The sequence below is a fragment of the Callorhinus ursinus genome, unplaced genomic scaffold (genome assembly GCF_003265705.2).
Source record: "Callorhinus ursinus isolate GAN/ISIS: 27379988/994484 unplaced genomic scaffold, GSC_fseal_2.0 scaffold14, whole genome shotgun sequence".
In the NCBI taxonomy this organism is placed as follows: domain Eukaryota; kingdom Metazoa; phylum Chordata; class Mammalia; order Carnivora; family Otariidae; genus Callorhinus; species Callorhinus ursinus.
In genome coordinates this window covers 14,403,322-14,429,587 of record NW_027397076.1, presented here as the reverse complement: position 1 = coordinate 14,429,587, position 26,266 = coordinate 14,403,322, and the positions used below count along the sequence as shown (strand labels likewise).

Sequence of the window (26,266 nt, the reverse complement as noted above, 5' to 3'; positions counted from 1 at the left end):
GCCGACCCCCTTCTGGTGCTCCTTTCCTCAGAAAACAGCACCTGACCCGCCCGGGTCCTCCTACCAGACACCGCTCTCCTCTGGTCACCCAAGCCCACCCATGCGCAGCCGGTATCTAACTTCAGGGCCGCTTCTCTCCCCTGTCTCCCTGCTCTCTCCTGCCTCACGTAACGCCAGCCCTCTGCCCCGCTCACCAGGCTCTGGCCATACAGGCTTCTTCCGGTTTGGAAAAGAATCACGTTTGGGGCCTTGGTACTGTGCCTGAAATGTCTGCCTCCCCACTCCCTCCCCTCTTCACCGGTGGATCTCCCTCCCCTTTCAGGTCCCACCTCCTCCACTGTCCTGTCCTGAGAGCAGCCCTCCCGGCGCCATCAGGGGCGGTGAAGTCTCCCCCAACCGACAGTCCACAGCTGCGGGAGGACAGGGCGGCCATCAGCCAGGTGCAGGCTGCGTGCCAGGAAGGACCCTACGTCTCGGGAGAAACGGACCCAACGAGAGGCAGTACGGCGAGCCCCTCTGAGCTCTCTGGCCTACCGTCGGACTCATTTACCAAGATGTGTTTGCTCCATTACAACACAGCTGTCTTCTCAGGTTTTTAAAGAACCCTAAGAGCTGTGACACTGATTCACTTTTCTCCTGCTGAATATACTGTGCGTCGAAGATCAGAGTTCTCTGTCACTATAGTAACTTCCATTACATGGGTCAGCAACAGAGAAGGCAAAACGTCCTCAGATCTTCACATCCGAAGCAGTGCTGGCTCTCTAGGATAGGCACGTGCCCCGGAAACCCTGCATTCTTTTCAACTGCTCGAGCCCAACGTGTCCTCCATTTTAGACACGCCACGGAGAAGGTGACAGACTAGACGGAAGACCAACATTTTGGCAAATTCATCCATCTTTAGCTGGGTACACAAATTACATATATAAATAGGCTGATCTAAGAATTGAATCACCTTAAAACTGCTATTCATTTTTTATCAAAAAAAAAAATCCAGAAAATTTAGTGAATTGCAAGGAATTTTCGTTAGAGCCCCCACCAAGAGAGACGCGGCCCCACCATCTCTAGTACTTCCTCGGGTCCAGTGTGTCACTTACCGGGACGAGGACGGACAACAGACCGAATTACCCTTAAGCCTTTTTTAATTGGGAATTCAAGGGTGATAAAAAACAAAACTCGATTTCTTAACACAGTAAAACCCTGGTGTCCCAGGGGCAACAGGCACCCTCACCCAGGCCGGCTCGTGCGCAGCGGAGCCCTGTCTGGGAGAACAAAACAGCCGAGAAAGAACGAGGAAGCTGAGCAGGCCCAACCATCAAGAGCCCCGAGGAACATGGCTTCTCCCCAGTGTAAGAATTCTCTTCTGGCTGCCTATTATCAGGCAAAGATTTAAGGACTTTCTGTGTATTATCCCATCTAATCCTCCTGACAACCTTTTGAGGCGAAGCTCATTGCTATTTCCATTTTACACACTGAGGCAAAGGGAAACTGAGGCAGAGGGAGCCAGCTTGTCCAGGGTCACACTGTAAGTGCAGAGCCAGGATTCTCTCTCTCTCTCTCTTTTTTAAGATTTTATTTATTTATTTATTAGAGAGCGAGAGAGAAACAGCATGAGAGGGGAGAGGGTCAGAGGGAGAAGCAGGCTTCCCGCTGAGCAGGGAGCCCGATGCGGGGCTCGATCCCGGGACTCCGGGATCATGACCTGAGCCGAAGGCAGATCTGTAACCAACTGAGCCGCCCAGGCGCCCAGGGTTCTCACTCTCTTAACAAAGACGACTGTCCAGTCACTCACACAGATGTCCTCCTTGCACTTCTGAGTTAGAGATGAAACCCGAAAAATGTTCAAATGAACTCTTCTGAATCGTGAAGCTCCCTCTGTGACGTCCCTCCCTTTATCCTACCCATGCATCCCTAAAGTAGGTTCCCTTAAAAAAGAACAGTATTAACCCAAACTTTCCCCTAAATAAGAAAACCACATATTTAGACATAATCCAGTGGCATCCCAGATATGTTCTAAAAACAGAATGTTCTAATAAAACCGACTGCACTGTTCACCTTGCAACACTTAACATTTAAATGGGTCAAACTCCTTCAACCGGTCCGTGGTGAAGGAGAGTGTCCTAACCCAGAGCAGGGGCAAAATCTCCACCACGCTCCTCAGAGGCCAGTGTCCGCCACCAGCTCGGTCGGACACTCCGGCTCCCAGAACCGTCCAAGTAGATGCCTGGGATTGGCACAGACTCACAGCCCACGACACAGAGTAGAACAGAACGTGGGCAGCTGAGACTCCAGCTCACACACTGGGGGGGAAAATCTCCCTTTATGTTTCAGTGTTCTCCCTCGCAGAGTGGAGAAAATAACCACTGCCTACAAAGGAAAGTTGTAAAAACGGAGCTGAGCGCTACGTGGAGAGTATACTTCTTTGCTTTTTGGAAAAAAAAAAAGATCAATGGGATGTAAATTTCGGCGGTCGCTATGGAAAACAGCATAGCAGTTCCTTAAAAAATTAAAAATAGAACTGCTGTACGATTCAGCAATTCCACTTTTGAGTATATACCCGAAGGAAATGGAACCAGTTCCTAGAAGAGAGATCCCCACCCCCATGTTCACTGCAGCATTACCGACAACAGTGAAGACACGGAAACAAGCCAAGAGTCCACCCACAGATGAACAAAGAAATGTGGTATCCGTACGCACAACACACCACGGAGTATTATGCGGCCGCGAGAAAGAAGGCAATCCTGTCGTGTGCGACAGCATGGATGGACCTGGAGGGAAGGTGCTGAGTGTGATGAGTCAGACAGAGGAAGACAAACAGGCTCTGTGATCTCACTTATGTGTGGAATCTAACAAAACCAAACTCACAGAAACACATGGGTGGTTGCCGGGGGCGGGGGGGGGCAGGGGAGGGGAAACGGGTGAAAGGAGCAAAAGGTACAAACTTCTAGTTATGAGTCCTGAGGATGTAATGTGCAGCATGGTGACTAGTTAACCTTTCTGTCTTATATATTTGACAGCTGCCAGGAGAATAGGTCTTAAAAGTTCTCATCGCAAGAAAAAAATGAGTTAACTGTGTGAGGTGACGGGTGTGAAGGAGACTGTGGAGATCACAGTAATGCAAAGTGATACGTCAATCACAGCTCAGTAAAACTGAGAGAAAAGAAAGAGACCCTCTGGTAGTAGGGAAAAAAAAGCATTCCAGAAGCCTACGGTTGTTTCACTACCATGCTACCATCATATTAATACTGAAACATGCCTTCATTTATACTGACGCACGCCCTTCCTTCCTTCCTTCCTTCCAGATCCTGCCATCCCTGCAAGTCCCACTCCCTCTGGACATTCTTTCACATTCCTTACTCAAGGACTGTTGGCAAGATCTTGGTCCAAGTCACTTAACCTCTCTGCCTTCGTCTCCACATCTGAGGAATGGGGAAAATAGGAGGAATTGCTTTAAAGCAATTGTTGTTGTAAGGAGTAGAAGGGGAGGGAAAAGGCATGTTGAGTGTTTTGCTAGCACATGGCACATGGTATGCACTCAAGTCCTGGAAATTCTTACAGCTATCAAATCTACTATTGTGCAGATGAGTAAACAGATTCAAGGCTTGCTCAGGGTTACACAGCTGGTAAATGCCAGACCTGAGACTGAAATGCAAGATCTCACCACAGAATGACCGACTGCCCCACTAGTTCCTAGCTTGTTGGCCACTGTGTGTCTGAGTTCCGTGGCTTTCACCATCTGCACCGTGTCACTTGGCCCCTGCTCATGTTTTCTTGAGCTGCTTGGCAGCTGACCTAATCCTGACTCCCCCCACCACTCAAGTAAGCTTCTTGAAGGCAAGGTCTGCCTCATGTTTAGAAAGTTTTAGCAGTTTTGGTGGTGGGGGTGGGGGAGCGGGAGAGGTTACAGGCAACGGTCTTGGGTAGATAATAAATATCTGTTAACCCAAAAAGGTACACAGAGAATAGCCGCTTTACTCAGTGACACTTCTGACATGAGCTAATGGGGCTAATGAGGTGGAAGATGATGGTGCCGAGAAACCATTTTGCTCCCCGTGCCAGAAATCCTTTAGGGCTCAGGGGTAATGCGTCTACAGTTTGTTAAATGAGTTAGAGGCTGGGACGAGCCCGTGTGAGCGTGTCGTGATGAGAGGAACGGTACCTGGATGTCCCGGGAGCGCTCATAGGCCTGGTAGGCCACCTTCTCCTCGATGCTGGCCAGCCCCTGCTTCAGGCCGGCGGTCTCGTGCTGGTGCAGGTCTGTCAGGTCATGCAGCTGGTCTTCCAGGTGCTCGTACCTTTGCAAAGAGAGGAGCTGATTCTGAGTGTGACACTCCAAATGCCTCCTTGTTCTCAGTCCCTGGAAGACTATGTTTCCAAAAGAAACAGGTCTAGGGGCGCCTGGGTGGCTCAGTCGTTAGGCGTCTGCCTTCGGCTCGGGTCACGATCCTGGGGTCCTGGGATGGAGCCCCGCATCAGGCTCCCTGCTCGGCGGGGGGCCTGCTTCTCCCTCTCCCTCTGCCTCCGGCCCCCCATGCTGTGCTCTCTCTCTGTCAAATAAATAAATAAAATTAAAAAAAAAAAAAAAGACTACATCTAGCTGTGGGGAACACACTTTTGGAGAACACTGAATTCCAGCTCTAGGAAGGACCGGTCTCTACCATCTTAACTTCTCTGTCCTCACTCCTGAGGTGACACGCACACCAAATTTGGCATTTCCACCCACATCAGACAAGCACCTTCACTGGTTGTGGTTGATGACAGAACAGACCTGACACGTTCACCAGGGTTGGTCAAGAGACAGGGTTGCCTGGCACCCCAGGGCTCCCCCGCCTCCTGCCTGCACAGAGCCTTCTGGTTCATGAGCACGGCTCTCCACACCAGAGGCCACGAGGAGAGAACCAACTTCTCGACTAGAGCCAATTCCACCATTTCCCAATGTATCCTCTAATTCTGAAAACATGTTTCAGTTCTTGGAACTTAAGTGCCGATGAAAAATTAAGCGCATTACAAATTATAAATAGCTTATCAGTTGGCATTTCCAGAAGTCCAAATCTTAAGTGACAGAAGAACAAAGATTTCCATTCCCACCTCCCATTTTCCTCACAGAAGAGGGACTGGTCTTATTATATTCAAAAACTTATAATGTTTATTTGAAAACAGGAAGCACTATTTGGGGAATGCCTTAGTCCGAAATGACTTCTACCAATGTCAGTGTTAGATGCTTATAGGGGTCACCTGATAGAATCATTAAAGGGCAAGAGAGAGAGAGAGAGAGAGAAGGAGGGAGGGAGAGAGATTGAGAGATCATATGTCAATTATACCTCAGGAAAAAAAGTAAGACCAAAAAAATTTAATGCAGATTTAATGATTATTCTCAGCTAGGACTTCATAGGTATCCAATGTTGGTGTAAAAGCCTTTTAAAGATCTCTTATAGCAAGCAATACAGTCAGTGGCTAACTCCTGAAGATCACAAACATATCTATATGACAAACAAGAACAAAAACTGTCCTACATTTATGTAAATGGATATTTGTGATGGGATAAAATTTGGATCCAAAGAGTACTGTATGCCAAACTATTCAGATGGAATTAAAGTCAATATTCTCTGGAAAACCTGTGACTCAATAATAGTTATGTGACAAAGAAACCAAAGTCAAAGATGTACGCTGAAAGTTTTAAAAAACTGTTGAATAAAACATAAGAGCTGGAAAAAAAGCCACATTTCTAAATTAATACCATGTAGGAGATATAAAATGTGTAAGTAAAATTTAAAGTTTAATCTTACAATATGTAATGGGCATTGAATATTTTTAATCTACATTTTTACAAGTTAACATATTCATTTTGTCCGAAAAAAAGAAATTAACTTTTGGGGGCACTTGGCTGGCTCGGTCAGTGGAATGTACAACTCTTGATCTCAGAGTTGTGGGTTCATGCCTCACGCTGGTGTAGAGAGAACTTAAAAAAGAAATAAAGCTTAAAAAAAAACTTTGGGGAATCTTTATACTGGGGAAATGGTGGAAAATCACTTTTTATTAATATTTTTATTAATAACTTATAAGCACACAGAACCAGCCTACAAAATACCTTTTAAAATCAGCTAATATAATTCTCAAGATTTGAATTTACATTCTACTCTTAAGATTTCTTTTGAAGACTCTTCATTTAAGGAGAAAAGTTTAATGTGCAAAATATAGTATATAAAAAAATGTGTACTACATGAAGACCTTAAGATTGATGTAGCAAAGAAAATCGACCTTGTTGAACAACGCAGTGGTTTTTTACTTGACAGTTACGACAGGGGAAAATAAAATACAGATCTGTGAATTAGTGTAATGAAACTGCAACACAGAAGTCTACTGAATCAGGAGCTTAGCGTGCACGAGTCATAGACCACACAGTGATATTTTAAAAGACTCACACGACTTTCTCTAAAGTGTCAAACTGTAAGTCACAAGTTATAAAGCTTAGCACCATGAGGTAGGAAAAAAAACTACTGATTCTTAACTTTTTTGATCCATATCCACATTCGTGGAAAATACAACCATCGGCATACCACTTTCAAGAAGGCAATCTGGCGGCAGTAAGTCACGCTTCTGAAAGAACTGCAGGAGAATAAGCTGAAATACCTGTATCTTTCCTCTTGCAGTGTCTGAGAAATAAAACCGTATTCTCTCTTGAACTGCACTTTGAGCGCTTCGATGTCCTCAGCCAGCTGAGCCTGCGTGTCCTTGATCTCCCTCAGTTCCTCCAGGATCACGGTCAGCTTGCCCTGGCTGTCCAGCGCGCCGGCTCCGCTGGCCCCGAAGGACTGGTTCCCGTTACTGTCGGCGGAGCCCGACGTGCCGCTTGAACACTCGTCGTCGCTGCCGTACTTGGGTTTGTTCACGATGGTGGCGCTGCCCCCGTAGGCCCGGGGACTCCCCTCGGGCCGAAACTCCTCTAAGGAATTCTTCAAGTGCGCGATGTTGTCGGCGCTGCCAAACTTATTCCGGATCAGGTTGGCGAACTCTCTGGACTTGCTGAAGACAAACACGGGCGGAGTGAGGGACACACCTGGCATGCCTGACTTCCCGCACTCCGGGCCATGGGGAGCAGTTCGAGACTTCGCGGAGGCATCTCTCAGAGAGTGGAGGTTGTCTTTGCAAATGTCCTTGGAGCTTCTGGAGGCTCCGTTCTGTTCGAGCTCCCTGAGCTTTCTGTGATACTGCTCTAACTTCTTCTGGAGCTGGGCGATGGAGTGAGCGGACTTCTGATTCTTCTTCTCGAAGACCTGTTTGATGCGGCCGGCCTGCTGCTTATCCGCACTGCTGACCAGTTTCAGATACTCCGCAACATTCCCATCGCGGGACGTCTGCTCAATTTTTATCTGCTCTGTCACCTTCAGGATTTTCTGTTTCAGGCTGTCTGCACTGAGTTTGACCTTGTGGAAGTCCAGGATGCCATCTGGTACGTCAAAGTTGAGGTTGGTGTCTGACCCCCCTCGGCGAATGTTCGGGGGCAGGCTTAAGGTATTCATGTCATGACGTTCTACCTGCACGAGACAGGGAAGAAGCACTTTAAGGTTGGAAGTCAAAGGCACAGTTTTTGGGGAGAGAATCTGTGCACACACAACAGACATACTTCAGGTCCCAGATTTTTAAACTGCAAGTATTCAGGGGCACCTGGGGGGCTCAGGCGGTTGAATGTCGGACTCTTGGTTTCGGCTTGGGTCATGATCTCAGGGTCATGATATCGAGCCCTGTGTGGGCTCCGTGATCAGCAGGGAGTCTGCTTGAGATTTCTCTCCCCCTCCCCACTCATGTGTGCGCGCTCTCTCTCTCAAGGAAATACTTACATCTTTAAACTGCAAGTATTCATGAGATAAAAACTCCCTACACTATCCTCCCCAGTTGAATAGAGGGCAGTCCAACTCCATCCTGCATCCATGTATACTATCAAACTGTGAGATGCTGGGCTCCCAGGGTGTCTGATGCTTTGTCTGATTAGATGACAACTGCCAGTTGCCAGGGTAGAAAATGCATAATGGCATGAGGTTACCAATCAGTGCTAATTTCCCAAAATGCCCAGGTAACTGGGGTGTCTGCCACGCCCCATTCACTGTGAATTGCAGCACTGTGGGAAATGCACCCAATTCAGAACCCAATCATGTAACAGAAGAATGAGAAAATAGTTCCAGCAGGTACATTCATCAACACAAGAAATTATTTTCTTAATGGAATCATTAAACAGATGTGATAGGAGATTAATTTTACTGAGTAATACAACTGTATTTAGATGTGGAAACGAACAACCTCGAACCATGACTGAAGTGATTTAAAAACAAGAACAAGTGGTAATACCAAGCGAAGTGACTTTCTCCCTGAAGGGCCACCTGGGGAAGAAGTGCAAAGTATCACTGAGCACCGTGGCGAGGAGCGTAACTAGTCTGCGCTCCAAAAGGGAAAGGCAAAGGTAGTCTGGGTGCCAGGTACTATGGATGTTTGTATGTGTCATCTTGTTCAATCCTCACTACCATGCCAGGTAGAGACTACATTAAACCCATGTACATACAAATTGAGATGGCAAGAGGCAGGATTTGAACCCAAGTCACCCTAACTGGATTCTCTTTCTACATCAGGACACCCTACCAAGATGTCCCCAAGGACTAAAGACAAGCTTTTGTAGGGTCTGAATGCAATCTCTAAACAAAGGTTCATAACATGTCAACCAAAGCAACTTACTTGTCAAGTTAACTGCCCTTTGATTAAAATAATGCCTTGACACAGAGTCTCAACGGAGACCAAACGGGAGACAATATTCAGCACAAGTTATCTTGTGTTTTAGGGAAGAGTAGGCAGAAACAGCAAAACATTAATAAGATACTAACACATCTCCCCCTGCCCAAGTAACCCAGACTTGAATGCATTCATTTCCAACAATGAAGTATTAACACTTTGTCCCACAAAAAATCCTACCCAGTGCTTTTTCCCAGAAAAAGGAGCCCAATGGCATAGTGGGACACAATCCCAGGTTGGTGAGTCAGTCCTCCTACACAATTCACAAAAGTTTGTTAACATTATTTCTTGGCCCCTCTCCTCCAACACACAATTTTGCTACAAATAAGAAACACTGGGTGTTTTTATCTGGCAGAAGAGCATCATGTAGGAAAGGCTGGAAGGCAATAAATACCAAATCACTTGTAAGACTAGAAAAAAGGATAAAAAAAATTGTGACGTCACCTGGTCAAGATGGAAGGATGGGTGTAGGGAATAAAGAAAGTATAGGATCATCATCTTCAAGTCCCAGAGAGATGACCACGGGGAGCTCAAGGAAACTAGGTACCTATGGCTCGCTAGTGAACCCAAACAGAAATGGGTTCAAATACAGTAACACAGAATGCACAAAATCTAGAAAATGACTATTTGGGGCAGACAGGGCAATCTGTAGTAACTATACAATCAAGAAGCTACAAAATTTGATTTCAGGGGAGATATTCACTGATCTGATTATGCTAGTCTACTTCTCAGAAACTTTCTTCGGCTCCCCAAAGCCTCCCAAATTAAATAATACAACCCGGCCACTATAAGGCCTCGCTTACCTGTCAGGCCTCACCTGGCACCCTAATGGATCATCTTAAGTGAACCATACAACCCAAAGTTCCCAGAATGTATGTGAATTATCTATGGATTTTCTCATATGAAGGGTGCCACCTACCACCCATCCACTTCTGCTCATCAAAATCTCACATATTCTGGAAGATCCTCTTAAAAATCCCACTTATGCCATGGAGCTGTTCCTAGTCCATCAGAAAGCTGCCTATTCTTTCTGTGATCTTCCATGTTGCTTTTGTGGCACCACCTGAAGCATCCTTTTATCCCTTGTCCGTGGATTCGACCCCCCACAGAGTACAGGCTCCTTCAGGTGAGAGATGTGTCATACTATACCCAGTCTGTAGTGTTAGCTCTGTCCCTATTCACACGAGGCTGTCAATAATGTTTGCTGAACTCAAATGACATCATTCTTTAGTCTAGGAGAGTCACACTGAAATTACTTAAGATATATTTTAATAGAATCAAGAAAATGACCTTGGACAGAACGTATGGACCTGAAAATTTCAGGCAGAGCTGTTTTCCCAATAGCTGGGTCATAAGTTCTATATCATTTCAGACTGGTTCAACTAAATGGAGATTTTTCTGAGGATCAGTGTGCAACAAGGTAACACAAATACAAATAAAGACTTTTAAACTTTAACTGAAGTATAATTTACACACAGAAAAGAACACATTTAAGAAGAATAAAGCTCAATGAACTTTCACAAACTGGATATACTGTATAACCAGGACCCAGTAAAACAAAACAAACAAAAACAAAGGGGCGCCTGGGTGGCTCAGTCAGTCAAGCCTCTGGCTCTTGATTTCAGCTCAGGTCGTGATCTCAGGGTTGTGAGATCAAGCCCCGAGTTGGGCTCTGTGCTGGGCATGGAGCCTGCTTAAGATTCTCTCTCTCAACCCCTCTCCTTCCCTCCCTCTCTAAAAAACAAACAAAAAAGCCCAATAAAACAAAACTGAAGCTCCCCGTACCCCCTTCAATCATAAGTACCTCACCCCCATCTCCGGGGGTAACCACGAGCCTCACTTCTAACAGCATGCCTTAGTTTTGACGAGTTATCACTCATTCTTCTTGTCTTTTTTGCTCCACTTTGTCCGTGAGAGTTCTAAGACCTTGTTTTTACTGGAGCTCAAAGATCAGATTAAGTTATTTTAAGAAAAACCACCCAAACCTGCTTGGTACTGAGAAGTCCACCATGTTGGAAGATGCAGAGGCTTTTACACCTTACCTTCCCAAAGGCAGCAATAAATCACCACCTGTTCCTCCTTTAATCCTCGACCCCACCACAGGCGCCATCCAGCACTGGCGACCCGATGGGTCAGGACAGCCTCGAACACTCAGGAATGTTTGCGCACAGAGAGTTGCCTGACTTTTGACTCACTTTAAACTTATAACAATGCTTGGCATGTCCTCGAGAGTCCAGGTTGGGGGAAAGTGACAGCATTCAAAGCTCAAATCAATCAATCTTACTGCTCGTCAGCAAATCTCAGTTAAAAATGTTTGATGAGGGTAGAAGGTTGAAACTATTGTTGGGCCACACCTTTTTATAGCCTTTTATAGCCCTAGCTCTGCAGGGTAATTAAGAGCCAGCTGTACACATCACTACTAGTTGCCCATATGTTCCCTAAACTCGGGAGGGAAATTTCCTCTATGAGCTGGGGAGAAGGCTGTGGGCGTCCTCCGTCCTCCATTTAATCTGGAGCCAGCCCTGTGGGTACCTGCACGCAGTACAGCCATTTCAGGGCAGGACCCACGGAGGACAAATCTTCCTGGCTGACCGGCGTCAACGTGCACATGAACTGTGTGCAACAGAAGACGCACGTTCCAGTTTGGGCACTGACAGCAATTGGTTATGTGTTCTTAGCTAAATCAGGTCACTTCTGTAGGCTTCAATTTCCTCATCTATAAGGAGTTCAAGCCAGAGCACTCAGAGCTAACACTGGAAAATTCCATGAAATTTAATCCAAGCTATCTTTACGGTGACACGTTATCATGAAATAGTCAAGACCCTGGGCTCTGGAGACAAGGGTTGGGTTTCGGTCTTGACGCCACTCTTATGAGCTGTGTGACTTTGGAGAAATGACCTCGCCTTTCTGTGTCTCAGTTTCGTCTTCTGTCAAACAGAGAGAGTCCTTCTTCAAAGAGTTGTGAGGAATAAAGGAGACAAGGCACACGAAGTACTTAAAGAGCTCCTGGCACAGAGGATGATTTCAAAAAAAGGTTTGCTATTGTTGTCATTCTAATCTCGTTTAAAAATGTACCTGTGTGTAAAAATGGAAAGGAAAACAAGCTCCACACAATGGTTATCTTTGCACAGTGGGGTTAAGGGGAGTCATTCTTCTTATTATGTTTCCGTATTTTCCAACTCAAAAAAGATAATAAACACAAATTACCATTTTGGCAGAAGAGATGCTATTTTTAAAAAATGACTGCTAGCCCCTTTCAGTACACTTGGAATTACCCGGTTATTCTCAGTGTATGAGAAAGGCAGACCACCAGCATCCTAGTGAAAAGCCATTCCTAATAACATTTTCCTTCCGGCAGCAGAAACATTTCCCCTGTCACCTCAATGTTCTGGAACAAAGGCTACAGAAAAGCCTAAGCCCTGGACTAATGTCAAAAACGGACACTGAGTCATCTCTGCAACAATGCAAGCTTCCAACACAGCGTTAAGTGAGCTCACCTTGCTCACCGGGAAGCCAGGCCCAGCTCAGTCGCTGACAGTACAGGGCTGCTCGAACACTGCAGGCTTCCAAAGAGGGCTCTCTCCATGACGTTGCACGTTTAACCCCTAAAAGCTCCCGAGGAAGATGAACGAAAGGGAAGGATAGCCCGGGCCGAGGCACACCACGCAAAACCCCACCCAAGAGAATTGGGAAAGGCAAAGCAAAGAATGGGGCGGGGGGGGGGGGGGGGGGGAGGGGCGTGGTGGATGCCTGGAGGGCACGGGCTGAGGCTCTGGGACTCACAGAGGGGCCAGAACACGCGGACACACGGACAGGTCAGAACTAGGGAGAGAGAACAGCCGAGGCCAGAGACGACGAACCTCTGGCATTAAGGAAGGCTGCTCGAGCTCATCAGGCGTACAACGAAAGAGTCAGGTCCTTCAAACCGGCTGTCATTTCCCAAGCAACAGGTACTTCCCAGCACACAGGAGGGTGCTTGCAAGGCCCCCAAAGGAGCTGCAAGTATCCAAAGGCGCTCACAAGTCCTCGTGGCCAGGTGTCCAAGCCAACACAGCTGACATTCTGTCCTCTCACTCATTTGGGCCAAAATCTAACTTCAGGTCCAGAGGCAGGGCTGTTCCTGTGGCTTGCCAGTCATAATGTGCTAGGCTTCGCTGTGGCAATAATGCCAAAATCTCAGTGGCTTAAAAAAAAAAAAAGAAAAGAAAGGAAAAAAAGAAAAAGTTCCTTTCTAGCTCATACTAACAAGATGGCTGGCAATCAGCCGAAGGCCCGGGGCTATGAGGGAGCATGCCATGTTGCCGGTGGCCGTGGCCGGGCAGGGGACTCGGCGAATCATTCACTGGGGCCTAAAGACTCCCACCAGAAGAGACACCTGTGGTTTCCCCTGTTCACTGCACTGGACTTAGCTGATCTCAAGGGACATACACAACAGGGGAAGTAAAATCCTACCACATGCCCAGGAGAAAAATGTCATGTTAGGGACATGCGTGGCATCTCATTTGTTAAAAATTCTGAGATAGGTTCTACTGTTATTACTATTTTACAAATGAGAAAACCAGGCCCAGAGAAGTTGCCTAGTGGCACACAACTAGTAAAAGTGGTAGAGTGAGGACTGAAACCCAGGCGGTCTGTCTCCAGAGTCTACCTGCCTAACAATGACTGAGTACTTGTGGGATGAGTCACATATTGTGCTACATAGTTTTTTTAGTATTCACATATCCTTCATGCTAACCCTATCTGATGAGAAAAGCAAGGCTTATAAGGAATATATCTGTGGGACGCCTGGGTGGCTCAGTCGGTTAAGCGGCTGCCTTCAGCTCAGGTCACAATCCCAGGGTCCTGGGATTGAGTCCCGCATCGGGCTCTCTGCTCGGCAGGAAGCCTGCTTCTCCCTCTCCCTCTGCCTACCCCTCTGCCTACTTGTGCTCTCTCTGTCTCTGTCAAATAAATAAATCTTAAAAAAAAAGAATATATGTTTCTTGATATCCTCCATAGATAATAAATAGCTTAGCTGGGGCTTAACTCCAATATATGAAACATGCAAGATGTAAAACCTAAGCTCAGCTGCCAACTATGTGAGAACCCATTCCACAGCATCCCTTCCACGGGTACCCGGACTTGTGGGAACACTGCGTTTGGTTTAGAGCGCTCTGTCAGCACACTCTCCCTCCCACAGGCTAGCCTTGAAATCATCCCCCATGCCACTGCCCACCTGCAGCCCTGGGCTGCTGGCTGCAACCACACCAATCTCAGGTTGGGTACAGCCTGTCCAGCCATTCTCCTTCGTCTGTACTGCAAAATAGGCACAGTGGGTTAGGCAGAGTAATTCTGAGGATTAAAAAAAAAAAAAGCTTACTGCTTTTCTCGAAATCATGGGCAAGCATTTACAGTCACTAAGACAAGAAAGAGAATGAGAGAAACAAGGCAAAAACCAGAGACGTGAGATAAGAGACCCATGGAGAAGAGGCAAGCCGCATCTAAGGGCCTAACAAATGAGGGGTTCAGTTCTGGATGCACATGGGGAAAGGCACTCAGGAGATAAGCCATGGCTCTGCCTGCAGAGAAGAGAAGACCACCCTTCCACAGGCTGGGTGATATGGCAGCGAGAACAAGGTGCTGCCCAGCATGGCCCTTTAGGGGATACTTCTTATGTTCTACCAAAAAAATGTGAGCTTTGTATCACTTTGCTGCTAGTAATACACGACACGACTAAGCCATCTTCCCTCCTGCTACTCTGTGGTAACTGGACATGCGCTTGCAAAATATTGCGCCACCCAAGAAACATGAAACCCAGGGAAGCCAAGCAAATCTCTGGACGCTAGCACCCAACACCTCGTTTTCTTGCTAAATGAGCTAATCTGCACTGGAAACCTAAGTCTGAAGGCCTGCTGAGCATCCTTATCATGACACAATGAATACATTCATGTGGATACCTATAGAGAATATTCAATGCCTATAGTTTAGAAGAATGCCCCTTTCCCTCCCACTACCTGCTAGAAATGAAAAACTGGAAAGCTCTCCATATAGTACCCAAAAGGATATTTTATCGGTAAAGTGTCTCCATAAAATGTTTCTTCTAATTAGTTTAGACAAAGAACAGTTCTTTCTTCTGTAGTTCAACTCTGACAAGAGTACACCATGAACTTCTTTCAAGTGTGTGTCAGTAAAACCTTCCCAGAAAAGGACTGAACTTCTTTAAAGTCCACGGCGTCCAGGACAGGAACTGAGGCGCTAGTTTTACCATGCAGGTTTTCTTTTCTCCTGCCTCTTCCTCTCTTAGCATCACTGACAAAAGAAACTCGACAGCATCACAAGTTCTAGTTCTTGCCTGCAGGTGACATTCACCTCATTACTCTGGGATTAAGGATCATTAGGAACAGGGGCTTTGCTGGCCCAATCCTTTATCCAGACACTGCAAATTAACAGACGAAAGGCGATTAGACAAAGTGTTTAAGGCTCTCAAAAACAAATTCTTCAAGCATCTTCAAGCACTTACAAACACCCAGTACTGTAATTAGAAATAATTAGCTTCTCATTAAGCCTCTACCAGGCAGCAGTGATAACCTACTTTGAGTTACACGCACTAGAAAATGTCGATGTCTTCAAAATAGCTTATAACTCACACTTTTGATTGATACAAACTCATCCCTTACAAAATGAGTCCGACCTGGTAAAGATTTCCTGAATGCCTCTGTATAATCTACAGAAGAATTCAATGAAAGGGGGGAAAAGGCTGGATGGGGAAGGCTAGGGTAACGAAAATCAAGCAACGTATGCCGAATACCAACTGCAGGTAAATGAGAGCCATGGTCTGCTGGGGCAGACCATACAGGCACGTGAAGCAACACCAAGAGGGGGCTATTTCCAGGAGAAAGGAGTTTCTGGGCATCACCTGTACCTCAAAGAGAGGCAAGTTTGGGAAAGGGAAGTGAGCCCTACCACCTGCCCCACACCCCTACAGGTCAGGCAGTAAGAACACAGCTTTCTAGAAGGAAGGGCTCACAGTTCCTTCTGGTGGGGAGATGTGGGATGGTGCGTTCTAAAGAAGGGGAAGCAGGAAACCCCAATTTTAGGACTAAATGCAGAATAAACATCACTGTGGCTTTTAGTTCCTATACTTAGAAGAAACTGAGGGGTGTGAGAACCCCTGGGCCCTGACCTGACACTTCCGGGATGCGGGCTGGAATCCTCCCCGCCAGGGAGCTACTCCCCACCAGTTTCCGGCAGTGTGTGTCAGTAAAACCTGCGCGGGAAGAGGTCTGAACGCTTGCCTTGAGGGCTCGGGGAGAGGTGGAAATAACCACATGGTACTCCAGGAGAACCACCCCAGGAACCGAGGCAGGAGAGGCAGCTCTGAAGGAGAAGAAAATGATGGGTCTGCAAGCCCTTAGCTGGTAAGCAGGAAGAAGGGCATTTACTCACTGCTTCCCTCATCCCCAAAAGGCAGGGGGGGGGTTCTTGGGAAGAACGTGTGCTTAACCTCAGCTTCTCAACGATAACCCTGAAGCCAGCACGGCCCTTCAGTCTTCAGCATCTCCTATCCAAACGAGGTCTCGGAGGACTTCTTAGCGCCCTCTCAGACACACATGACAATGACTAACTTCACATGAGGGGGACTGACCTGCCACAGAAGTTAGACTTTCAGCACTGGGAGAATCCTTGCAGATGTCACTTGGCCTAATGCCCGTTTTAAAAAACAGCAGCTTAACTATGTACCCAAGTGACTTTCATTTCAATCCACATTCCTTTCATCAGAGGTACCTTACCCAGAAAATGTAATTGTCCCTGCAAGGGAAAGTAACTTGTCCACTAAAGTACAGCTTCTTAGATAAATACATAAAGTGAATATAACAGTCAACACGCTAGGGGTGTCTATCAGATAACAGTCATCAAGTTTCCCTTTGTGCCTTGGGTGCCAGGAAGTTAGAACCAAATGAGTAACTGTTAGACCTGCTGATTAGCCTTCCCCTCTTTTTTTTAAATTTTTTTTATTTTTGGACATTATTGCTACTCTATTTCCCATGTGCCTTATCATAACCTCTTAGGAGAAAGAAGTAGGTGGACCATACCCTAGTTGCTAGGTATGTCATCCTGCCTGGAGCTGAGCGCTATACTCTCACTCCCATATGTAATAGGGGGAATGTGGTCAAACATACCCAGCTCATAAATTGGAACAGCTACTTCTGTCCCCCATTGCCAGGGCACCCAGAGAAAGCCACACTAGAGGTCACAGCTTGGCTTGTGTCCTTCAAAAAGTTGTTTAATAAGACTGAGCCAGGAAACAGAAATTGATACTCAGGCCCCAAAGTACATTCCCAAAGCAAACCTAAGCCTCATCATTAAGTTATTCTCTGCAGGTCAGGGTTTAATTTGTTTTGGGTACCATAAAAAAAAATTGCATACGTACTAGATAATCTGTAGTATAGAATTTTGTTATAAATAGATCAGAACACAACTAGCCATCAGATAGGGCTTAGAAATAACATACTTAACTTTGAAGTAGAAAAAAAACCTGATCCTTAATAGTTTCTTTCCCTTTTGCAATATGGAACTTATTTCCTTTATGCAATTTTATTTTTTCTAATGTAAGCCAGGTGTATTATCACCAAATAGCAATTAGAAATAAAAATCTCCCTTTCGTTCTACCAAAATCATAAACAGCATCATATTCAAGGAGAAAAATGTTTGTGTCCATGAAAAGCACATTCAATCAACATTCTAGTATTTATTTTTTGTATGGAAGTTGTGTTAGGCTTCAAATGAGGCCAAGCAATATAAAAACTCTCATTGCCTTGGGCCAAATAAAACATTTTTTTTAAAAGATAAACCAGATCATGTCCTGTGTTCCTTCTGAAAACATTTAAAATTCCCCAGACAAGGGATGCCTGCCTGGCTCAGTCAGTAGAGCACGTGACTCTTGATCTCAGGGTCATGAGTTCAAGCTCCACGTTGGGTATGAAGCCTAAAAAAAAAAAAAAAAAAGTAATAAAAAAAATTCCCTAAAGAGTGAAATCCTTAGCAAAGAATTTAGAACTCTCTTGATCAGAGCCCTATCTTAGCCATATTCCAGGAGACTCGTCCATAATGATATTTTGAGCACATGTATGCACAAGGCACCAGAGTAAGGTTGGAGCTTTATATACATTCATTTAATGCCCACAGCTCCACGAAGCAGGTGTCAATAGCTGTGCGTTACAGATTTGGAATGGGGAGGCATCAAGTAAGTTGTGATTCTAGCTACTAAGGAACGAGAACTTGTACCAAAGTCTAAGCTTTTAGCCTTTATCTTATTCCATTACTCCAATAAGCCCCTGAATGCTTCATGTACTTTCCTATTTCAGTGTGTTAACTGCCTGTTAGTTCTTCACCCCTAGCACGGCCTCGCCCGCCTCCACCCCGATTTACCTTTCAAGGACCAGTTCAAACACTGCCTCTTCCACAAAGCTACCCCCACTCCCATGCTCAGCTAGAATTGATCGCTTCCTTTTTGCTCTCTACAAAATTTGCTTTTACCCCTTTAACAGTGCTTATTCTGCTAAGTATCTAATATGTAGAACATTTGGCCCCCCACTATATTGCAGCCTTGAAGGGACGCAATGTCTAATAAGCCACCTGTGTCCTGCCCCACATTCCTTCCTCAATAGGACCTTAGTCTCCGTTGCTCAGTCAGTGGTAGACAAACAGCCAACTGGAGCAGGCCGCTGTCCCGCAGGTTCACAATCTCTCAGCTGCTAGCGATGAGATGAAGGAGAGCCTGCAGCCGAGTTTATCCAGGATTATCTTCCAGACAGACTGGATTGCAGGCAGTTAATAGCTCTTGATTCATGCAAAAGATCAAATATTCAAAAACTGACGTGTTGCATGGCTTTCTGTTGTTCCAAATAGAATACAACAGGTGACCAATTAACAAATGACATATTGGGGCACCCGGGTGGTTCAGTCGTTAAGCGGCTGCCTTCGGCTCAGGTCATATTCCCAGGGCCCTGGGATCGAGTCCCACATCGGGCTCCCTGCTCATCAGGAAGCCTGCTTCTCCCTCTCCCACTCCCTCTGCTTGTGTTCCCTCTCTCACTGTCTCTCTCTGTCAAATAAATAAATAAAATCTTTAAAAAAATGACAAATATTAAGATCCACAATGTACAGAATACGCAGGTGTACTATTCCCTTCCTCCCTGACATTTTCCCTGCAGTCACCATCATAACTGTTAATGAGAATCCACGTGCTTGCTCCCTCTAACACACCAATCCATTATTTGGGATGGCATAAGGAGGCATGCAGTCTTTTACTGCATTAAACGAAAAACTTGAAACAGTAAGAGATCTACTGCCCCAGCAACAGTAACGAGTGTAGTTCTCTGTCCCTTAGGAAATCATAATAGAAGGTGAACACAAAAATAAAGGAGTCCTTTTATACTCCAAAGTATAAGAAGGCAATGATTTCTTTTAAAGGACAAAAGCAGGCCTCAAGAATGGTCCAAGAAAGGACAGGATCTTGGCAAAATAGTACAAATTAATTTCAAAAAGAGAAGCTACCAGTTAAAGACTTTAAGCGTCATATAATTTTCTACATGCTTCACATACATTATTTAGTTTTCCTTTCAAGAATATGAGATTAAAATAATTACTCCTACTTTACAGATGGAAAAAGCAAGTGGCTTGTCTGAAGTCAGAAAGTCAGTAAGTGGCAGAGCAGTGATTCCAGCAGGCTCCAGGGTCTGCGCTGACATCCCACCTTCCACCGAGAGCCTGCTGAGATATGCCAGACCCTTTACTAGACACAAACATGTTTCCCACACCCTGACAACCCCTCACATTTAGTTTACTTAAATCGCTGTGTATCCTTTAAATATTGCACAGTGAAAAATAGGTATGGGAGAGAAACCAGAAAAGCAAATACTAACAAACAGCTTTAGGCAGTTCTTGGGGCCGCAAGGCAATTACTGGAGATGTTCCCACTTTGATTTTAAGAAGTCAGAGAAGAAACTAGCTTAAACCCCAAGATATCTTGAATAAAACACGTAGGCTGCTTCTGTTTGAACCACTAATGATGATTCTCAATGCCTGCAAATCAAGTCTGTCTTCTGGTTAAAGCCCTGGCAGGTATATAATCGTTAGAGGCTCTGCTACCAAGATGAAGGTATTCCTCCTCCCAGAGTCACAGCAGTTTAAAAGCACTGAAGATTTGTATTTTGGATAGATAGTCCTCTAGGAGCACATTGTTTTATACTCTGGAAAAAAGGAAGCTACAAAGAAATAACTGAATTTTGGAGTGTGATTTTTAAGATAAACAGTATCCGTGACTTTCTTAGCTCCCAGGCCTGTATCTGGATTGACAGTATTTCCAAACAGAGGGCACAGCCTTCCAGGGCCTACTCAAAACACTTGCAAGTAACCAGCCAGCTGAGATTCACAGGGAAGCCCCAATTCCAAAGCTGTGTGTCCTAAACAGAGGCTAATTATATCCCAGCAACAGCATACACGTCAGTGGTTAAAAGCAGATTCAGAGCCAGACTGCGTAGGTTCAAATCCCAGCTCGGCCATAGTAAATGTATCATCGTAGGCAAGTTGTTTATTCTATGCCTCAGTTTCCTCGTCTGTAAAGTGGGGACAGCAGTACCTACTTCACAGGACAATCGTGAAGAGTAAATGAATGAATATTTGTGAAGTGCTTGGAACAGGGCCTCGTGCAGAGTTAGGTGCTCTAAGTGCAGGCTATCGTTTATCCAACACAATGTACCCCCAAGCGGGAACTTCAGAAAAGTCCAAAGCCAGGAGCCACAATGCTGCTGTCACCATGAATAAGCTCTTCCAGTGGAAGATGATAATTCCCTCACCACCCCACTTCATGAACTGCTTGTTTGTGCATGTGCATCTTGCAGGGGAGAGGTAGGAGGAGAAAAGACAAGCAGGGTCTCCAAGCACACAGGAGGCCCCTTCAGAATCAAGTTTCAATGAACCTGAACTGAACAGTAAAGAGAATTTTTTCAAAAGATGCCCATTTACCCAAAAGCAGAACACCTAGTATCTGAGTGATTAAATCTAACTTTTGAAAAGGTACAAGACCTCAAGTGACTAAAATTTAAAATCTCAGTATTTGGTCCTCAAGTTTTTAAATAGAGATCATAGTCTTCTATACATTGCTACTTAGTGAAACTAGGACTCTAAACTAAGGCCCTAAAGAGAGATGTCTAACACTTCCCCAAGCCTTTAAGCAAAACAAGGAAAAACTGTATTAGAAAAACTTACCTTATGACTGTAACTTGCTACTTCCTCTGTAAAAAGCCTCCCAAACTAATTCTTGAGAGCGTTATGTCCCAGAAGCTTGTTTTTACAGATACGTGGGGTTTTTTGAACTGGGCTAGAGTGAATTCCATGAGCTTCTCTCTCAAGGGCATCATGTTCTGATTTTACCCAGGTTCTCTCTCCATCCCTGACTCAAGCTGTCACCAAATCCTCTTACTTGTTTGTCCAATAATTTCTCCCTAGATCGACCCTTCCCTGCTATCTCCAGATCTGCCTACCTGAATCCACAGCCCCACTTCCTACCTCATCCAGGCAAAGGGCAAGAGTTTAAAGAGGTTTCAGTGCCATGTTTTACTTCTTCAGTGTGGCCAGGGAGAGGCGTTACCCTCTCCTTCTCCACTTCGCTCGACATGGGAGCACTGGACAAGCTGTACAACAGCTCTTCCTTTAATAAAGAAACTGGGTTCTTCCTCCTGCTGGTACTGCGTCCCTGAATAACGTTTCCTATTCCAGCTACCCGAGGTCTTCCTCCGTCCTTCTACCACTGCCCTGACGGACCTCAGCACCGCAGTGCACTGAACACATTTCTGCCCGTCCTTTCCACCTCAGTGCTTACGACATTCCCTTCTGGGCGCACCCTTCCCGAGAACTCTGTCTGATTCAAATCCTACCGTCCCCCTCAAGATTTCTTCCGTGAACTCCTGCCCATGTAACTTCCTCTCCTTTCCTCTCCATTCTGGCTCTTATTAAGTCTGTCAAGGGGGACCCTACTTGTTTTACCTTCCTTGCTGGATTTTTAGGTTACTGAAAGTACTCACTCTTTTAGATGCCATACGACACTCAGAACAGAACTAGTCATATCACTGAGTAGCGAACACATATTTACGTTTCCAACTTCTCTACACTGCTATATTACCGCTATAAAGCCCTAAATTCCCCGGTAAGAGATATGTATTTATCAATACATACCCATATGTGTGCATGGATACTCACATATGTAACTGAAACAAGTTTTATGAAACAACACTTATCTTTACTACATGCAACCCAAATACAAGCATATTTTTTAAAATTGGGTGGCTCAGTCGGCTAAGCGGCTGCCCTCGGCTCAGGTCATGATCCCAGGGTCCTGGGATCGAGTCCCACATCAGGCTCCTTGCTCAGCAGAGAGCCTGCTTCTCCCTCTCCCTCTGCCTGCCTGCCGCTCCCCCGCTTATGCTCTCTCTCTCTCTCTATCTCCCTCTGTGTCAAATAAATAAAAATGTAAAAATAAATAAATAAATAAATAAAATTGAGTTAGCTCATTTTTTGGACTGTTGCACATTAGGAAATTATAATTAATTTTGTTAGGCTATGTTAATTTTATTATGTAGAAAAATTTGTTTTTGTATACATGTCAGAAACAAAGTACCCTGACTTTTTGGAAACAGATTACATACACACATATTTACATAAAGTAAATATGAAAAATTTAATTGTTAAATCTGGATAAGGTAGATGGGCATTTGCTGTACTCTTCCTTCTACTTTTCCATATAAAAATATGATAGTTGTTATGCATTAAATTCATTCCATGACCAATAAATGGATTCAATCCTGTTTGAAAAACAGTGCTTTATAATTTGGAAAAAGACAAGCCCCATGTTTCTGTGTTTGATAATTATATTTAAGGAGGCTCTAATATACTGAAGAATGTTCTATGGTTACTTCCTGGCCAGTGGAGGTCAATAAACTTTCCATTGCTGAGCCAACTCATCTCTCCTACAACATTCTTTCTATGAAATTTTCTGTGAATCATTACTTCCTTAGCAGTAAAGGTATCTGATCAAGGAACAGTTTTTTACTTGCAAAGTGAAACTGTGGACTTGGAATTTACACTAAGACTTTTTTTTTTTTAATTTAAATTCAATTAGCCAACATATAGTACATCATTAGTTCTTGATGTAGTGTGCAATGATTCATTAATTGCATGTAACACCCAGTGCTCCTCAATACCCTAAGACTCCTCATCCTAAGAAAAAGCTCTGTGGTTTTCATCAAGGCTTTAAACAACTACACCTGGGAACAGCAAAAGATCAAGACAATGCATTGAAACTGCAAAAGTCATAATAAGCATGTGCATGGATTAAAACTTTCCCCTTCCTTCTCCTTTAAGAATTGATTCTCGTAATATATGGTGATTAACATAACAATAAAAAAAATTAAAAAAAAAAAAAAGAATTGATTCTCATAAAAGAATAAATTCCAAGAACAGAGTAACACCTCATTTAATTGAAATAAACAGGGAAGTGTTATAGAAATCTTTAGATAATTGACATCCTTACCATTTAAGGGCCAACATTTTTAAGTCTTGCTGATGATGGATTTCTAAATTCCCAAGACTGCCTTCCTGTTGACTGGCATCATCCATATGACCAGCTTTGAACTATGACACAGCACAGTCATAGTTTCGTCCTGACCACAGGAAGAAAGCTGGACCTGGTGAGTCGGGGACCTGGGGGTCTAGTGAACGCTCCAGTCTTAGGTCCCTCATTTGAGAAAACAAGGTGGCTGAACTCTGCAACCTCTAAGGCCCGTTCTGCGATTACTAGGTCTGGGAAGCTGGCAGCCCCCAGCGCATACCAAGTAGTATACATTGAATATGTACTCTTCCTTATAATGAATCTTACTCACAAAAATGAACATGAAGCAAAAAGCAGTTAACAACCATATGCAGCCACTAACAAGAATGAACAGCTGGGGCGCCTGGGTGGCTCAGTCATTGAGCGTCTGACTCTTGATTTCGGCTCAGGTCATGACCTTGGGATTGTGGGATTGAGCCCTGCTCAGCAGGGAGTCTGCTTGGGATTCTCTCTTTCCCTCTCCCTTTGTCCACCCCTGCTCTCTTAAAATAAATAAATAAATCTTTAAAAAAGAAGAATGAATAGGTATTAACAGCACAGATGTATCTCTTTGTCACGCTTAATGAAAGAAACCACACACAAAAACGTACAGGCTATAGGATTCTCCTGATCTGGAGGCTGGAACTGTGCTCAGTTACCCTTGCTGGGAAGTAGTGGTAGGTAGGGAGAAGGATTTGCCAGAAGGTGGCACAGGGAGCGCTGGGGTGCCAACAATGTTGATGCAGGTAGTAGCTACGCAGGGCACACACGGGTAAAAATCATCCAACTGTATATTTCAGATGTATGCACTTTACTGCAAGTTATCCCTCAAAAAAGCAAAAAATAAAATGCAAATGCACAAAACACAGAGAAAGCCCAGAAATCAGTATGGCATACTAGCAAAGCACTAATATCTGGGGCATAATTAAACATATCAGATTTAGATGCAAAGATATTTAATCCCAAATTCTGCAAAATGCAGCAACATCCAAAACACCATTGTTGATGCAGATTGCAAATGCCCTGGTTCATTACATAATAGTTATTTAGAAAGCCAATGTTTCTCAAATTTAACTAAAAGCACACAAAGTACAATTAGAGCTTATTCACTTACTTAAGCCAAATGTTTTTATGACAGTTAATGGAATTGACTAATTTAGGTTAATGGAACTGACTGATAGTTAATGGAATGGATTCATTTAGGTTCCAACCCAAGCCCCCAATATGTATTTTCCACTCAAAAAAAATGTTTTTCCGGGTATCTTCTGTGAGCCAGGAGATATGCTGAAAATACGAGAGTCAGAAAGGTAAATATGACAAACTCTGTCCCTGGAGCTCCTGCTTGGACAAGGAGACATACAGACCCACATAACTGCAGAACAATGTAATGAGTACTATAAGAAATCAAGAGGCAGAAATAAGTAACCAGAAGCCTTCGGTGAGGCAGCTTCTAAGAGGATGAAACTTGGACACAGAAGAGGCAACTCAAAAATCAGCCAAAAGAATGAGCAAGGAGCACAATGTGCCCGCAGAGGCAAAAAGTAGAATATTTGGGAAACTAATGGTTTCTTGAGGTGTCTGGAATTTAGAAGGGCTGAATAGGTTGTTCTAATTTTTTTTTTTTTTTTAATTAGAGAGAGAGAGAGAGAGAAAATACAAGCAGGGGGAGGAGTGGCAGGTAGAGGGAGAAGCAGGCTCCCCACTCAGCAGGGAGTCCGACGCAGGGCTCGATCCAAGGACCCCAGAATCATGACCTGGGCCGAAGGTAGCCGCTCAACCTACAGAGCCACCCAGGCACCCCTGAATGGGTTGTTCTAAATCAGGGTACAGTTGCAGGCTGGGGCTAAAAAGAAGACAGGGCAAGTACTTCCGAAAGGCAGAGACACAAGACAGAAAACAGCCTACAGCTGGCCATGCAAGACTTGACACTTGCCCATGTAGGCAAAGGGAAGCCAGGGTTTTAAAAGTAAGCGGGGATTTTTTTTTTTTTAAATCATAAAAGTACTGAGAAATAGGGGCCCCTGGGTGGCTCAGTGGGTTCAGCGGCCGACTCTTGGTTTCGGCTCAGGTCCTGATCTCAGGGTCGTGGGACCGAGGCCTCCACTGGGCTCTGTGCTCAGCGTGGAGTCTGCTTGTCCCTCTCCCTCTGCCCCTCCCCTTGTGTGAGCACCACACATGCTTTCCCTCTCAAATAAATAAAATCCTTTAAAAATATATTGAGAAATAGAGACTTTGAGATATCAAAAAAGCATAGGGGGAAAAAAATCACCCATAAAACCCTCCCTTAAATACACTGTTTAGATTCTTAACTTTTTAACAACGCAGAAATGTGGTTATACTGTACTTAGGGATTTCAGATACAGTTCAAGTGCTGTGTACATAGTGACATAAGAAGGATCCATTAATCTGTAGGATTTGGTCAGTATATGCCTGTATGCTCACACTGCATCACATACCAACACTAAGTGGGCCTCTGTGTGAGATGCAGAGATCCTATAACCAAACCTACTATTTAAAAAAAAAAACTCATTTGAGGCTAAGGACAGCTGAGTTCTCACCTAAAATAATAATATCCACCCCATGATGAGAAATCAGGCATTTTGCCTCACAAATACATGAGATAATTCATTCCATCTCTACTCCTCTCTCTTCTGGAGATATGAGAGGCTAAATACATTCCAGTGATCACAGCCCTGGTGCTTTTTATCAGAGGGCTCCACAGATTACAAAGGACAAAATTTTTACATAAAATGAAAGAAAAGACAGGAGCTAAAGATGACTTCCCTGAAGGCTATGATTCCTTTTGTCTTTTATTTATGGATTGAAAAGTGAAATCCTTCAATGTATGCCAAAATTATATTCTGC

General features: G+C 44.6%; 1 protein-coding gene across 16 annotated transcripts in view; it reads right to left on the bottom strand.

The window, feature by feature from the left end:
• TMCC3 (transmembrane and coiled-coil domain family 3) overlaps positions 1 to 26,266 on the bottom strand; it is a 351,112-nt gene that overhangs the window by 61,992 nt on the left and 262,854 nt on the right. For 14 of the 16 annotated variants that reach the window (XM_073900513.1, XM_073900509.1, XM_073900511.1 and 11 more), the window contains 2 exons: positions 6,628 to 7,532; positions 4,157 to 4,292 (listed from right to left, as the gene is read on the bottom strand). In XM_073900513.1, coding sequence (XP_073756614.1) covers positions 4,157 to 4,292; positions 6,628 to 7,517 — 1,026 coding nt within the window. In that variant the 5' untranslated portion in view covers positions 7,518 to 7,532. Of the gene's footprint in view, positions 1 to 4,156; positions 4,293 to 6,627; positions 7,533 to 10,817; positions 10,837 to 15,123; positions 15,143 to 26,266 lie in introns of those variants that run through there. The other 2 variants (XM_073900517.1, XM_073900518.1) reach the window with 2 other exon arrangements.